At 40.9% G+C, this 15,321-nt stretch overlaps 1 protein-coding gene across 4 annotated transcripts in view; it reads left to right on the forward strand.

Annotated features, from left to right (window-relative positions):
- FMN1 (formin 1) overlaps positions 1-15,321 on the forward strand; it is a gene marked incomplete at both ends in the record, with an annotated part of 316,637 nt that overhangs the window by 186,462 nt on the left and 114,854 nt on the right. For all 4 annotated transcript variants that reach the window (XM_080931171.1, XM_080931172.1, XM_080931173.1 and 1 more), the window contains one exon: positions 7-94. In XM_080931171.1, the coding sequence (XP_080787297.1) occupies positions 7-94 (88 nt within the window). The remainder of the gene's footprint in view (positions 1-6; positions 95-15,321) is intronic.

Below are 15,321 nucleotides of genomic sequence, written 5' to 3' on the forward strand. Positions count from 1 at the left end.
TTACAGATCATCAAGTTATTGGATGGAAAGCGATCCCAAACTGTGGGAATCCTGATATCTAGTTTACATCTAGAAATGAAGGATATTCAACAAGGTAAGTCTTTCCCATCTCTTCCCTCCAGCTTGTAAATGCTCTGTAGCTTCTCCATGCATGTCAACCATGTAAGACTGTAGCTTCATCATGACATTTTCATGCATGTACATGTGGTACTTCCACCTTACCCCTCCCCTGTTGCCTACACCATTCCTCCTCCATTTCCTGTATCAGTGTTCCCTTGGAAGTTTTTGAACATTGTGAAAGTTTTCAAACATGCCCAGGAGTTGGAATGCTACAGTGAATCCCTGATAGCTAATACCAGTTAAAACCCAGTGTTACTTTTGTAACAGTACAGTCCCTCCACCAACCAGATTGTTACAAAAAAAAAAAAAAAAAAAAAAGGGTATCACTGGGACAATTTGTAATCTATATTGTAAAAACATTAGTACTACCAAGGAAAGTGAAGGGGCTTCTCTAAAGTACAACTATAGCACCATCTTCTTGAAAATGATCATCACAGATTCCGGTATTATGTACTTGGTTGGCTGTGTTTGGCTCATCTTTTCTGTTGAACCTGTTTTCAGTGAGGATCCCAGCAGGCACTCTACATTGTCATTGATGCCTCTCTTAAGTTTCTTGTTCTTGTACTTTCCCCACATTGATTTTTTTGCCAACATGACCATGTTTTATCTCTATCTTCTGTGTTCCCCATGAAGTATTAATTTAGTCTAGATTTACACTGAGTAGTGAGGGGTTCTCCACAGATGCTGAATATGCTGTGTGCTACACATACAGGACTTCTTCAAAGTTACTGTTGGATGGTTGGTGAGGTTAGTAGGCACTGAGGATTGTTTGTCTAGGTTTATTTCTTCAATACAAATATACATTGATGTATGGATTTAGTCATTTCTTACTCATTAGATCGAATATAACTGTAGAATAAAAACCACCTAACAACCTCTTGTTGTTTCTTACAGCGCCCCCCCCCTTTCTTCATCCTTGACAAATCTTTAAATAATAGCATTTCAAGAGTCAATACACAGATTGGCTATAGGAGAAAATGGGATTGAGAGGAAGGAGAAAATCCCACCTTGATTTCTGTATTTAAAAACCTGTCTTTCATATTTGTTCCTCTGAAAGGCATATGAATAAAAATAGTATTCAGAACCTGAATTCAAAAAGATGATTTACCAAAAAACATGCTTCTTATAAGTGATTTTATTTCATTTTCTGTGTACATATGTTCTATATGTGTTTATGTTTGTGCAATATACACTTGTAGAGGTCTTGGAAGCCAAGAGGGCAGTGCATCCTATGGGACTGGAGTTACAGTAGTTGTTAGTCGTGATATAGTTGCTGGAAACTGAGACCAGGTCCTCTAGAAAAGCAACAAGTACTCTTTACCACTGAGCCATCTCTCCACCCCCTTCTAATTATAATTTTTAAAAGGATATGTTTTACTTGTATATATTTTCCCTAATAAAAGAATGCTAAAATAAGACCGGAGTCGAGTCTTACACTAAATCAAACTCCCTTCATTCATCCATCAGTTGAATGTAAGCCTTAAAAAAAAGATTACTTAAAAAAACATTTTAAGTAAACAACAGTCACAGAGTATTTAAATAGGCTAATTGTTTTGTTTTTGGTTTTCCCCCAGCCCTACTCCCTACCCATATAGGGTTTCTTTGTGTAATCCTGACTGTCCTGGAACTTTCTCTGTAGACCAGGCTGGCCTCAAACTCAGAAAGTTGCCTGCCTCCATGTTTCTGAGTCCTGGGACTAAAGGCATGTGCCACCACTGCCTGGCAGTAGGCTGATTTTAAAAAATTGCTATAATGATAGAATCATATATGTAAGTGGAGTATTAAGCTTGAAAAAATATAGTAGTTGATGACAGTTTGAAGCAGAGGGTGTTTGAAAAACCTCATGTGAAAAGGAGAAATCTTCATTTGCTGTAGAACCTTAGGGTATAATCATTGGAGTGGAAAGATTTACTGACTGTGCAACAAGAGTTTTGCTGTGCACTTGTACTTCTTATGCACTTGGTAGACCCTGGGGCGATTTGATCTAATCTGATAGTGTGGATATGAATTTTCCAGCTTTCAACATCACTCGAAACTTTGCTCAGTTCCTTTTGCGTCTCTGTCACCGAGTATGTCAGATTGCCATGTGGATAAGGGGCATTTGAACCATGTGATATAGCAGTTACCAACTGGGGACTATGCACTTTTCCATGGCGTTACAGTCCCATCGTAATGAATAGTAATTTTGATGGGAACGAGATTTTAGTTTGCCTAGGCCTTTCTAGTTCTCTACTCCAGTGAAGCAAATATGATCTTTTGTTTTAACATTGGCAACCCTAATCATAGCATTACAGACTTCTATGTCTGCATGGGTAATTACAGGCTTTCCTCTGCCACAAACACCTATGTTATGTTCTACACATTTGGCTCCTACATTCTGAAAATCTGATCTCATGTCATGTCTTCACCTAACAATGTACACGGGATGAGTGGAGCAAAATAACCAGAGGTTGTGTTATTAAATTTTTCCTTAAGGCTCATTGACTGACACTGGCTTGTGAATGAGATTTCATTCTGAATGCAAGTCTTATAATGAATGGAATATACTTGGCTCTGTGCTGTTGTCCTGTTGAAAGAATTCCTCATGCTGACGCCAGCCTGATCCTTTAATGTTAATGTGAGGGGATGGAATCTGAGTTATTGAACTGACTGCTCGGTAAGCCCTCACTGCTGACATGACTGGTTAAGAGCATATCTTCCAGTTTTTGGAGAAGGGTCATGTTTGTCAGGATGCAAAGACAAGGGTGTTAACTTGTTCTCTTCAAAGTCTCAAGAAATACCGTATATGACCTAAAATCTTGTATATAAAGGTTCCCATTTATTTCATATAAGCATTCTCAACTACAGCACTGGAAATATCCAGCTAACCTACTATCTAGCATCCCTTACAAGTAATAGTTGGTCCACTGAGGCTATAATTCCATGAGAAGGTTCCTGAGTTGGCTACCTACAGTATCACATGACTCTAATGACCCATATCTATGTGGCAATCTGTCATACTCAACAGGACCTACGTAAAAGGAACTGAGTAAAGTTTGTTATAAATGAAACAGTTACCATGCCTGTTTGTTGTTTCCTTGTCTCCATTTGATGCTGTTTCCCTCATAAGATGTTTTCTCTACTGCACTACTTTCACACATGCATAGCAAACACAATAAATACATTTTGAGTAAGTGGTAACAAGAGGCAGATGACTGTATGACTGCAAAGAAACAAGCATAGGCAGATTCCAACAATTAATCACCCAATGGTTGAGAAAGGTAATCTTCTGCTTACCAGAAAAGGAATCAGTAGGCGTCCTGAAGCACTTCATGGTTCTAATTTTCTAAATGACAGTGGTTCTTCAAATGTCTTGCTGAGATTACAATGACCTGTCTATTCATTCATATGTCCATCCATCCACCCACCCATCCATCCATCCATCCATCTACCTATCTACCTATCAGTGATGCTGAGGATCAAACCCACAATCTTGCACATCCTCATCATTTGCTCTGCTGATGAGCTATATCCCACCTGCTACCATTCAAGTATCAAGTATACACGGAGGTGATCTGATGCTTGCTAATTGAGCTTTTAGAATAGCAAGCATGTTTGCTTTGTTTTAAAGACAAACCCTTCTCTGTGGACCACTGACTACAAATAAATTGTCATAATGTGAAATTCTGGGACTCTAAATAGCATCACAACATGTAACAGACAATTCCTGTACATTTATATCAGGTTTCAAGGAAGTTCTCTGTTAAGCACTACTTAAAACTAGATGAACTAAGATTCCCCAAATCACATTTAAAAGTCTTATTTTCATGTCTGTTGAATTTAATTTTAATTCTGAAAACAAAAAGATTAAACATTATCATACTAAAAGATTCTTTTCCAGTGCTTTCTGCCTTGCCTTTGGCATATACTGAGTGCCAGCCCTGCCAGGCACCACATCTGCACTAGGATTGTGCTGTAAGCACTCTCAGGAGCTCATAGGGTGTGTGATTAGCCAAACATTCCAAAAGAGTCAGCTGTGAAATCACAGCCATGGTATCCTGTAGGACTTGACGTGAAGCCTAGAAGATGTGGTGATGATGACATTAGAGAAGGGAGACTTTCTAAGAGAATAAAATAATGAGACAACAAATGAAAAGGGGCAACAACTGGAGGGTAGCAATCAAATGGAACTTGTTTCAGAATCCAAGACTCAAATCATGAGCAGTATTCAAACCAGAAGAGGCCCACAATATCATCACATAGGATCTATAATCTATACAGAGACAGAAGAAATCTGAGGCTCACAATGCCTTGATCTGAGTTCAAGAATTACAGTAACTTTGAGCTCTGATGTTCTGCATACTCCTGTCAAAGTCCTTACTTCCCCTTTTCACTATTGGCTTCTACTCTCCCTGCACTTCTTCTGACTAGCCATCGCAGTCTTCCTTGAGTCCTTAAGGAACTTTCTTTTTACTACATTTAGTGTAGAGAAATTGTAATTCAACAATATGGCTGCTCTGGCAAGGGATCACATCCAAAGATATGATCCAGCTGGAATGCAGACACTCCACAGCCCTTTAATCCCTCTGGCTGGAATACTGATTTTAGTACACACCTTTAGTCCCAAACAATGACATCTAATTGAGGGGCAGACAAAGTGATGCGCCAGAGAAAGATTTGATAGAATGAGTCAGATATAGAATACACCCAAATCTCACAAGAACTGACAGGAATGAGAGGATACTTAAAGACCAGTGACAGAGAGAAAATTCAATGGAATTCAGTTCCATCCAGTTGAGCAGTTCATTTCAGAGGCAGTCTTTCCAAGAAGAACAATTCAGTCAAAAATGGAGACAACAATTTGAATCACTCAGCTCGCAGAGGAGTTTCAGCCTGAACATCTAAGTTGAACCAGCCAGCCAGAGTTCAGAAAGAGCCAGAAGGGCCAAGTTTATTCAGCAGTAAGGCTAGGAGGCTGAAACATTCCAGGCCTAGGTTAGCAGGCAGAGGCTGGAAGCTGAAGCCTTCATGGTCCGGGCTTATAGAAATGATACTATATAGAGGCTTGAAGCTTCCAGGCCTAGGCCTAGGGATAGTTAGAAATGGTCTGAGCTCAGCCCAAGCCATGGATTTGTAAAGCTTCGGTATGGCTCTCATCACTTCATATGAGGAAATACAAGCTACATTTACTTTTACATTTAGTGTGTACAGTTCACACTCTTTCAGAAATGTGTTCTTCCCAGTCTGTATAATCAGACCCTGATCTTTACTGTGGATTTATGCTTAACCATTACCTCAAACAGGCCTTCTTAGATTTGCCCTTCCTGATATTTAACCATGTATTATTTTAGTTTTACACAGAGCCCACTATTTTGTTTGGTTTGAGCATCTATTTTTTTTTCTTTATTTACATCCACTCACAGAATATAAGCTCCAAGAAGGAGGAAGCCCACAGATGTAAACCCTAGCAGCTCCTGCTTGTGTCTGATATGCACTTGCTGATCATCAAGGGCTTGTCCATTGAATAAATGAAAATAGAGTTGAAAATTGTGTGATAATTAGCTGTGATTACCATTCTGATCGGATTAAGAAACACCTGGGGCATGAGGCATACTTCTGGACAAGTCCATGATAACATCTGCAGAGACACAGACCATACAGAGATAGTATGCCATTCATGAGGGCTCTGGTTTACCAGTTAGTTCACTGAAGGGTATTATTGGGAGGTGGTAAGAAGTAGGAGAGCTCTAGTTGAAGAAGTGAGGTCACTGAGGTCATGTCCTTGAGGGCTTTCTCTTGTTCTCTCCCCATATTCCCCTTCTTTCTGTTTCTTGTCCATTAGGAACTGAAATACAGCTCTATCATGTGCCTGCTCTGACCTTCTGCCCAAGTCTGTTGGGCCCACTTGTGTGAATAAACCATCTGAAACCCTGATTCAAACCCTTTCTTCTTTGTCTCTATTCGGTATTTTGTCATAATTAAAGAAAAATAACTAATAATATCAGTAGGTAGATCTATTAGAGATTGTGAGGGCTTAGATGATAAATGAGTATGGTCAGCACCAAGACTGACATACATTAATGTAAAAGGAAGACACAGACTTAAGGTATTTAGAGACCATAGTTACATTTAGTAACAGCAACCATAGGAGTAATGGAAACAAAATCTGGGCTGCACCTTAAGCAATGAAAAACCAACCAAAAACAACAACAAGGGGCAGGGAAGCAACCAGAGGTCTAGCAGCAAAAGCAGCATTGAGGAGAATATAAATTCTGTATTAGGGGATTTGCGTGTCCCTTAACTGGAGCTGTATAAGCTAGTGTCTGGAGAACCCTGAAAACTCTACCATGGTGGTCTGTGAGTAGGACTAGACTACAGACACAACATCCTTGTAACTCTGGGGTTTAATCTACTCAAAGTAGCATGCTTCCTGGAGTCTAGAACACAGAATCACTGAAGAAGTAATTACAGGAGAGATTCTTTTTGTGTGTGTTGTTTTTGTTCAAGGTAGAGTTTCTCTGTGTAGCTCTGGCTGTCCTGAAACTTGCTCTGTAGACCAGGCTAATCTCAGACTCAGAGAACTGCCTGCCTCTGCCTCCTGAGTGCTGGGATCAAAGGTGTACACCACCATCTCTCAGCTTAGATGAAACAGTCTTAAAAGACGACCAGAGGTTTCACAAAGCCTGTTTTACCAAAGATATACTGAACAGTGCTTTACTTTCTCCCGGCTTTCCATCATGAGATGGGATGACTTATATTTAGAAACGTTTGGTATGTGTGGACACAGTGACTGGCTACATGATTGCAAATTAGTGTTTTCATTCCATGTTAGTAATTTCCTCTTATTCTCATCCCAGGGGAGATGGAAAATTGCTGTTGACTCTTCTTGATACAAACTTCCATATGCCTTGCAACAGACTAGGTGCCAGAAACCTCCTGGCATTCATTTGGAATTTCCCGCACACTCAGAACTTATATTTATAATATTTAATCTGACATCAAAATAAAACATTTTTTTTTCATTCGAGTTCCTACTGGTCTGGTCAGAGAGTTCAGCTGCATTTCGTCCTACGCTGTGTCAGAGGCTCAGTCTGAGAAAGGAAGGGCAACTTAGGACGGCCCAGAGGCTGGAACCTCCATCCAGGCATCCTCAACCACTAGACCTTTTTGCTTTGCACTAACTGATTCCAGAAATCTATGTCAATGTTCTTGGGAGTTGTCAAAAATGAATTTGATAGGGCACTGGGAATGTAGTCCTAGGAAAAAGTCTCACCTTAGTCTGAGAAGCCCTGCTCAAAGCATTTGTAGTCTCTACAATATCCTTACAGAGACCACTCACTAGTCTGGTGTTCTGGAGACACTTTCATATGCATGCTACACAAGTGCACAGAAGAACTAACATCCATCGTCGGAAACACAGAAGATTCAAAATTTAAAGGGGATACATAGGATTTACCTTACATTATTTACCCGCCGTGAAGGGTTTCTCTGAAGAGATCTCAGAGCAAGTTTGTTCGTGTTGTGATGTTTAATTTACTTTAATTAGAAATACATCTTAAAGTTAGAAGGGCTTCATTTAAGTTGTTCTGCCCATTACAAATCACCACATATTGAAGAAAGGAGTCTGAAAACAACACATTCCGAGAGAGCTAACCCACAAAAAGTGACTTGTGACCATGATCTGCTGGCTGCCACACCAAGCCAATGAGGCCAGCGTCACGCAATTCTTTAGGACCGATAGGGGCCAATTTAAAAAATTAGGAAAAAAAAAAATGAAAGATCTTTCCAATACTTCCCTTTCCTCCCACTGAGTCTGAGACACCTCAGCAGCAGGGCTCCCGTCATCTCTCTCTAGCATTCTACATTCCTTCCATAACAGGATGGAGTCAGAAAGCAGAGACTGGTCCCTTCTTCCACTTCCCTTCAGGCAATCTACCCAGAGCATCCAATCTCCCTGGAATGTAATTTGGCTTCAAAGAGCAGAACGAATGGAGGAACAGAAGCAGCTTAACCCAAACTGTGCCTCAGTCCACTGCCCTCCCGAGAAGAGAGGGGATGGAAGCAGGAAGCATTGTGATTTCTACACCCTCTGCCTTTCTTTGAGGTTTGAACCATGGACAATTTTAATTGTAGCTACACGATGGTATCTTGGGGCATAATACATGCCTGGACTTCGAGGAGAGTTGGAGGTTTTTGTCCTATAAGATTGAATGATTTTTGAGGTTATAGGATATATGAGCTAAAGTTCCCCTTTGTGGCCATTTGCACTCTTTCCCAGACAACCCATATTTATTTTGTCTTTCACACTTGCCTCTCATCTCATCAGAGACTAAATTAGGGTCTTCATCAACTTAAGTGATACTCTGCCAGGCCATCCAAAGTGCAGAGAAGATGGAAATTACATTCCTTTGATATTTCTTATTCTTTAAGAATGGAGGTAACTAAGTGGTTCTTCCATTTTTTTCAATGTGTTTTTGCTTTCATTTTATTGAGTTTTGGCACAACGGATAAAATTTCCAGTTACTTGTATAGATTTTGTTTAAAATAAGGCATTCTCAAACCTTTTACTTCCCTCTTTCTAGAAAGTTTGTGGTATCTAATTCTGATGGCATACTAGTTCTTTAGAATTACTTCAGCAATGAAAAAAAATGAAGTTAAATCATTGTATCCGATAAACTGAAATTACATATTAGTGTTAGCACTGGAGATAATAAAATATTACTAAATATGGATATTTGTAATATAAACATGGATTTTCATAACTTAAGCCACATGATTCCCCTCGCAGACTGCTTATTTGTGTAAAGGGTACATGGTGCCATTGAGACATCAAGGCTTCTCTGAAGATTTTTGTCTGCTGGTTGATAGTTCATTATCTCGGGAAGGTTTAGTTTGTTCTTATATCGTGCTATTTCTTTCTAAAATATGTTTTCCAATAGTGAAGACGGTACCTATAAAGAGGGAAAGATGGAATCTGGATCCAGTAAATTCCCCCTCCTTTGGGGGCAAATGCACAGCTGACCTTGAGAAGTCAAGCTTAGTGACTTCATCCCTCCCTTATACCACTCATAAAACCCAAGCAGCAGCATCTCCTTCTTCACACAGCTTAAGGTGAAACACTTTGCACAATGTTGACAGAGAGGAAGCTTGCAGTAATCACTAACTGCTAATCCTCTGGGAAGTCCGCCCACCGTCCTCACCCTCTGATGTAGTGGACAGAGTTTTCTTTAAGCTGCTTTTAGTAGGTGCCCTGGAGCATCTTACTTGGATATTATCAAGGGTTTGTGTGGCTCTGGGTACCAGGGGAGGAGAGACACAGTAGCTAGGGGGATGGGAGGTTATAGTAGCAGGGTAAGGAATGCCCCCAGAAGAATTTGGCTACTGTGAAGAAAAGAGACAGGAGGGGCAGGAGGTTTCACCTCTGAATGGTTCTTCCACACTGTGCCTCCACAGTCCTCTCTGCCTGCCCTGTTCCTACCTCTCAGCATATGGACTTACAGCTCCTTTAGACTGGTGGCCTCTGTAGTTGGGAGCCAAAGCTGTGTCCCCCTCCCGCACATACACACACATACACACATCAGCATCCAGAATTCAACATTGCCCTCCTGTGAATCTCATCACACTTCCTTTCTGCTTGATTGAGCCTAGGATGGTAAAGGTTTTTTATTATTACTATTATTATTATCATCATCATCATCATCATCATCATCATCATTATCATTTTTTCAATTTCTTGGGAGAGGGAGAGTTTTAAAATCCAAATTCTTATTATTAACTTTTCTTTCTTTTTTCGATTTTTACCCACCAGTGACTATTGTTGATCCCTTAGAAAGAAACTGAGTAATTTGAGCAGAACAACTACGTTTTATATCTGCTGCTTAGTAGTTAGCATTGGCCACAAAGCCGGGATCACTCACAGTCAAGTGAGTAGCAGTCTGTCTTTTCCCAGCTGATAAAAGATCTAAGTCATGTGTGCTGGTTACAAGTCACTCTGTACAAGGCAATCCTGTTAGCTACTTAAGGAAGTAAAAAGACATAAAGTGGGCCACATGACAATTACCCCAAAAGCAGCAACAGTGGGAACGTGGTGAACCAGTGCAAACCTAGCTGTTAGCAGCATCTGTGCTTTGGATAACCAGGCTTGCTTTGGCTAGTCTATAACATCTCCTAAGCTGGGACTATGTCTCAATATGCAAAGTCCTGGGTTCAATTTCAGCACCACGAAGAGAAAACCAAGGAACGAGTATTTGTGACAAGTTACTCTCTGTGTTCTACCTGGTTTTCTGGTCACACATCTTTCAAATACCAAGCACACTATTTATCTGGACACGGTTCACTCAGCAATCAGAGTTATGCTCAGAGTGAGAAAGAGCTGGAGGGATGACAGAACTCTCAGAGGTTCTTCCTGCTTTCGCGACAGGAGAACCAGTGAGGGAATTTGCCTGTTGTGTAAGACCTTGACCTTCACGTGTGCTTCAAGCAGACACATAGTTTTTATGTGCGCCTGTTAGTTTGAATTTGTGATACCAGTCTGCTTTTTGTTCCCGCTGACGGTTATTATATCCTAATGGGTGAAACAGTACTCTAATGATCCTGTGTATATAATCCTTGGAGTACAGAGCAGGCACCAGAGGATCACATAAAAATGTTTGCCTCAATTTCCCTGCCGAAAAAAGAAGCCCAGAAACCAGACTTGACCAAGGAACAGATTTTTTTAAAGGTAAAGGGACCCAATAAAATTACCAGCTTTTCACAGCGTGTGTCTCCTTCCTTTTGACATATTGTGAGGTGTAGGTGAAATATTCGAACTGAACTGACACTGTGAGGCGGGGACAGCTAAGGAGGGAGGGAGATAAAAGTAAAACCCACCAACCATGATTGATATTGCAGTAGCAAAGAGCTGCTGGGGTCTCCCCTTTGTGGATTTGACACTTCACCTTTCTGACACCGTCTGCAGGACTGTTGGAATAATGAGCCCTTTGCGGATGGAACCAGAGCTGGAATTACTGTAGGGAAGTTTTGTGGCTTGCTAGAGAGATGTTTGAGCAGTTGTTGGTTGGTTTGGTTTGTAAGATGAAAGTTAGAAGTCTATGTGCGGGGGGCAGGAGCGACAGAGAGGAAAAAGGGAGAGATAAGTTTGTGTGCTTGCTGTTTTGTTATACCGACAGTTGACCCCATGGCCTTGTGTGCACTAGGAAAGCCCTTCACCACCGACCTGCATCTTTGGGGAAGAATGCAGATTTTCTAGTATAAAATGGAGGAAGCAGTCTGATTCTAGGGAACTCCACAAATGTTTTAATTGAAGGCTGTGGTCAGCAGTTAACTAATGAAGTAGGTTTATGTAGTAATTTCTAAGTTGACTACAAATGCTTACAGAACTGATTTGATGGGGTTATTTATGTCAATATTCTAAGGTGTATCAGCCCTATGGTTCCTGCTGTCCCCAACACACACCTAGACTCCATCTGGTGAATAGGAAGCTGAATTATGTCCAAATATGACAGATTTCCCCCAGAGACTTGGAACTTTTAGTCCTGTGGCTCAGCCTAACCTTGTATGAACTTGCTATAGGAAGGGGAAAAATTAGAAGTAACTTGATCTCCTGAAGATTCCAGGATAAACTAGATCTCTTAAAATGGCATCCTCTGTCTTTGAATTGTATTTTAATCTTAGTATCTGTATCTGGCTGTCATGATCAGCTTTAATGGAAACATGTCAAAAGAACCAAGCTAACCTCCTTAGGTTTTGTTTCGTTTCCTTTAGCTTCCTCTTTCCTCTGTTCCTCTCCTCCATGGACCGAGGGAGAAAGATTTGTTTTCTCTGTGTTTCTGTCAGGGTGGCATGGGGCTTCTGGGTTTATGGAAGCCTCACTATGGTTTTGCATCCCAGTTCCTTGAGTCTCCAGAGCTTGTCAGGGATAGCACCAAAGAGTGTTCCAGGGAGATTTCCTATTCCCAGTTTTTCTGTCTGCATCATGCAGATTTTCCACACCTTAGCCACTGCATTAGGTGACAAACTGCCCTAACTTGGGCCTGTCCAGAGCACACCTCAGCACAAAGCTGCCCAGCAACTCCGACGTTTATCAAGTGCACTTTATGAATAGCTCACATGAAATCCTCTCATTTGACTCTCAATTCTACAAGAGCTCATCCTCAGCCAGCTGCAGACCCATCACCTCGGTCTCTTATGTTCATATACGTGCCGTTTCCAGAACATTCTATCACCTCGGTCTCTTATGTTCAAGCCAGTATCCGTGCCGTTTCCAGAACATTCTATGAACCCACCGGCACCGCTTTTCACTGTCTCATAGCCTTCCAGTTTTCACATTTTTTTCCAATTGATGTTCCCTGGCACTTATTGTAAATCTAAAAATTGTCTTTGCCAGAGAGGAATGTGGCTTAACTTAATGAGGATTACCAAGTGGGTATTTTAGGCACCTGCCTTAAACAATGTACCAGTTAACTTTTAACTGTCATTTTCCTCCTGAAGTGACATTTCTTCTCCTTCTCCTTTTTCTCCTCCTCCTCCTCCTTCTTCTTGGATATCTTCAGAGGTTACCCTCTTCCCAGTTTCCCCTCTGGAAACCACTCCCTGCAGTCTTTATGAGAGTGTTCTCTCACCTACCCACTCCTTCACACCTCTTCACCCTGGCATTCTCCTACACTGGAGCTTTGAGCCTTCACAGGGTCAAGGTTCTCTCCTTGAGTTGATGCTCAATAAGGCCATCCTCTGCTACATATGCGGCTAGAGCCATAGGTCCATCCATGTGTACTCTTTGGTTGGTGGTTTTATCTCTGAGAATTCTGGAGGGTCTAGTTGGTTAATATTGTTGTTCTTCCTATGGGGTTGAAAACCCCTTCTGTTCCTTTATCTAACTCCTCCTCTGGGGAACCCGTTCTCAGCCCAATGGTTGGCTGAGAACATGGACAGCTAGGTTGTAGAAGGATTGGACTTAGAGGTCAGCATTAGGTTAACTGTATCAATAGGTTTTGATCCATTGCACTTCCATTAAGGTATTTCAGACAGTAGTCCTCATAACTTTGAGATATCCGAGCCTGTGCTTGCCACATTGATAAAACTTCCTGAGTTATGCCTTCATTGGATTCTTAATGGAAGGGCCAAGAAGGTCTCATAAAAAAGACTATCTGAACTTCTTGAGAATTATTGGAAATTGGAATTATAGTATGAATTCCTTGTAAGTTCCAGTCTTCTCCACTTCTTAGAGGTATTAGGCGATAAGGCATTTATATGCAAACTTGGGTATTTGAAGTCATATTCATCATAGGCCATTCTTGGGTTCTGTCATGAGCGTGTATACCTTATATGCTGTGGCAACCAGGTTACTTCCCTTAAAGCTTATTGCCACCTGAAGTTCTGCAGTTGCATACACTCTGTCACTTTATCTGAGCCATCAATTTCATGAGATCAAATACCAACTGTGTCACCAACAGTTTTGTCTTAGATATCCATTGCCTTGGGAAGCAATTTCCAAAAAAAAAAAATAATTTTTAAGACACACCCAACAAATAATGATTTAGTGTCTGGGAGGATGAACAGGTGAATAACCTTCTCCATAGCTCAGGCTCTTTCCCGGCCCATCCTTTCTTCCTATCTTCTTTTTGCTGCCTGGTACTCAGTAGTACAAAACACCAAACCTTATAGCTCTTTAAAACCAACCGCATGACTGTTTAAAGCCAGATACTCACACAGTGTGGAAGACCTCAGCTCCTCCTTCTGGGTGACAAAGATTGTTCGATTTATGCTCTGATCTCAGATACAGCCCTCAGAATGTATATTATTCTTTTAAGCAAATGTTCCCTTTAAAAACTTCCTTTCTATCTGTGCCTCTTATTGTTCATTTATATCAGCTAATTTTAAAAACAGAATACTGGAGTTCACACAAAAGCAACATTGTCCCGAGCTTCTTTTGTATATGTTAAAAAAAAAAAAAAAAAAAAAAAAAAAAAAAAAAAAAAAAAAACAGCCATTCAGAAATGTATCATCCATGAGACCAATCAGCACCAACAATGAAGGAGTCCTGAGAGGCTAGGTTCTCTCACTCCTCCCTCAATCCACATTGGGATGGGGGTGGGGTAGTCACCCTGGCTTCCTTGGAAGTGCAGTTTTGTCCCTTGGTAGACCCTTGTCAGTGCTCTCTGCATCTTCCTAGAAATGACTTGTGGATGAGAATGCAATTCAGAGTGGCCTATGAAGGATTTTCCAGTATTCTTCCTGGTGTTCTATGAAATCAAACATTGTAACGGGTCCCTGCGATTCTAAATGACAGAGGGAAGGAAAAAAAAAAACAAGCAAAAAACAAATTCAGAAGCAACCTGCCCTTTGCCTTGGTCTCTGCATACTCCAGGGAAAGGTGCCGGAATGGAAGGAACAGAAGAGCCTGAGAGCAGACGTTTAAGGCTTTCTTAGCATCACTGGCTGGTTTAATAAAATTAATTAGCCTGCCACAGAGAAAATTTACTAGCGTGCTGGTTAATTTCACAATGTAAAGCCAGGGAAGGGTGGTAAGGCTGAGAGGAAAAACCTTATTAGTTTTGAATAATTATTTAAAGATGTGGGCCCGGATAATTTCAAACACTTTGATAGCCAATTCCATTAAGGCTTTAAAAATCTGTTGCATGTGTATCCGAATGTATGTGGGATGAAACCTCCGCAGATGAAATGAAATCATAAGTGTATAGCTCACAACAAAATGATACACCAAAAGGCAGGATCCTAACAAAAACATGGGACTAAAACCATGCCTTGATACAGGCTCGTGGGAGGTTTCTATGATCTTAATTTGCTGTTGATAAAGTGATTATTCTTTTTTGTCTTTTTAATCCAAACAAGATGTTTGTGGTAGCGACAAAAAGGTGCCTGAAATCACATGCCTGAATTCATTTAATTTGCCAACATTGTCCTTCCCCCCCCCTTCTCTTTTCCTTCCTGGTAATGGGCAAGAGTCAATTCTTCTGCATTAAGTGCTAAATCTCTTCAATTACCAGCCGGGAAGAAAGATTTAAAATTGTGCTTCAAACCTCCAAACTGATTTAGCTTAAAAGCACAAACACTTCTCCTGTGGAGCCTAAATTAAACTGCAGAAAGGACTCAAGGCCTGAAGAATTAAATAAGGCAGGAGGGCCAAGGCTCCGGCCAGCCATGGGGACTATTTTGGGTTTGTTTTCAAATGAACACCCCCACCCTCAGTATGGGAGGAAGGGG

Source organism: Micromys minutus (assembly GCF_963924665.1).
Source record: "Micromys minutus genome assembly, chromosome: 17".
NCBI classification, from domain to species: Eukaryota; Metazoa; Chordata; class Mammalia; order Rodentia; family Muridae; genus Micromys; species Micromys minutus.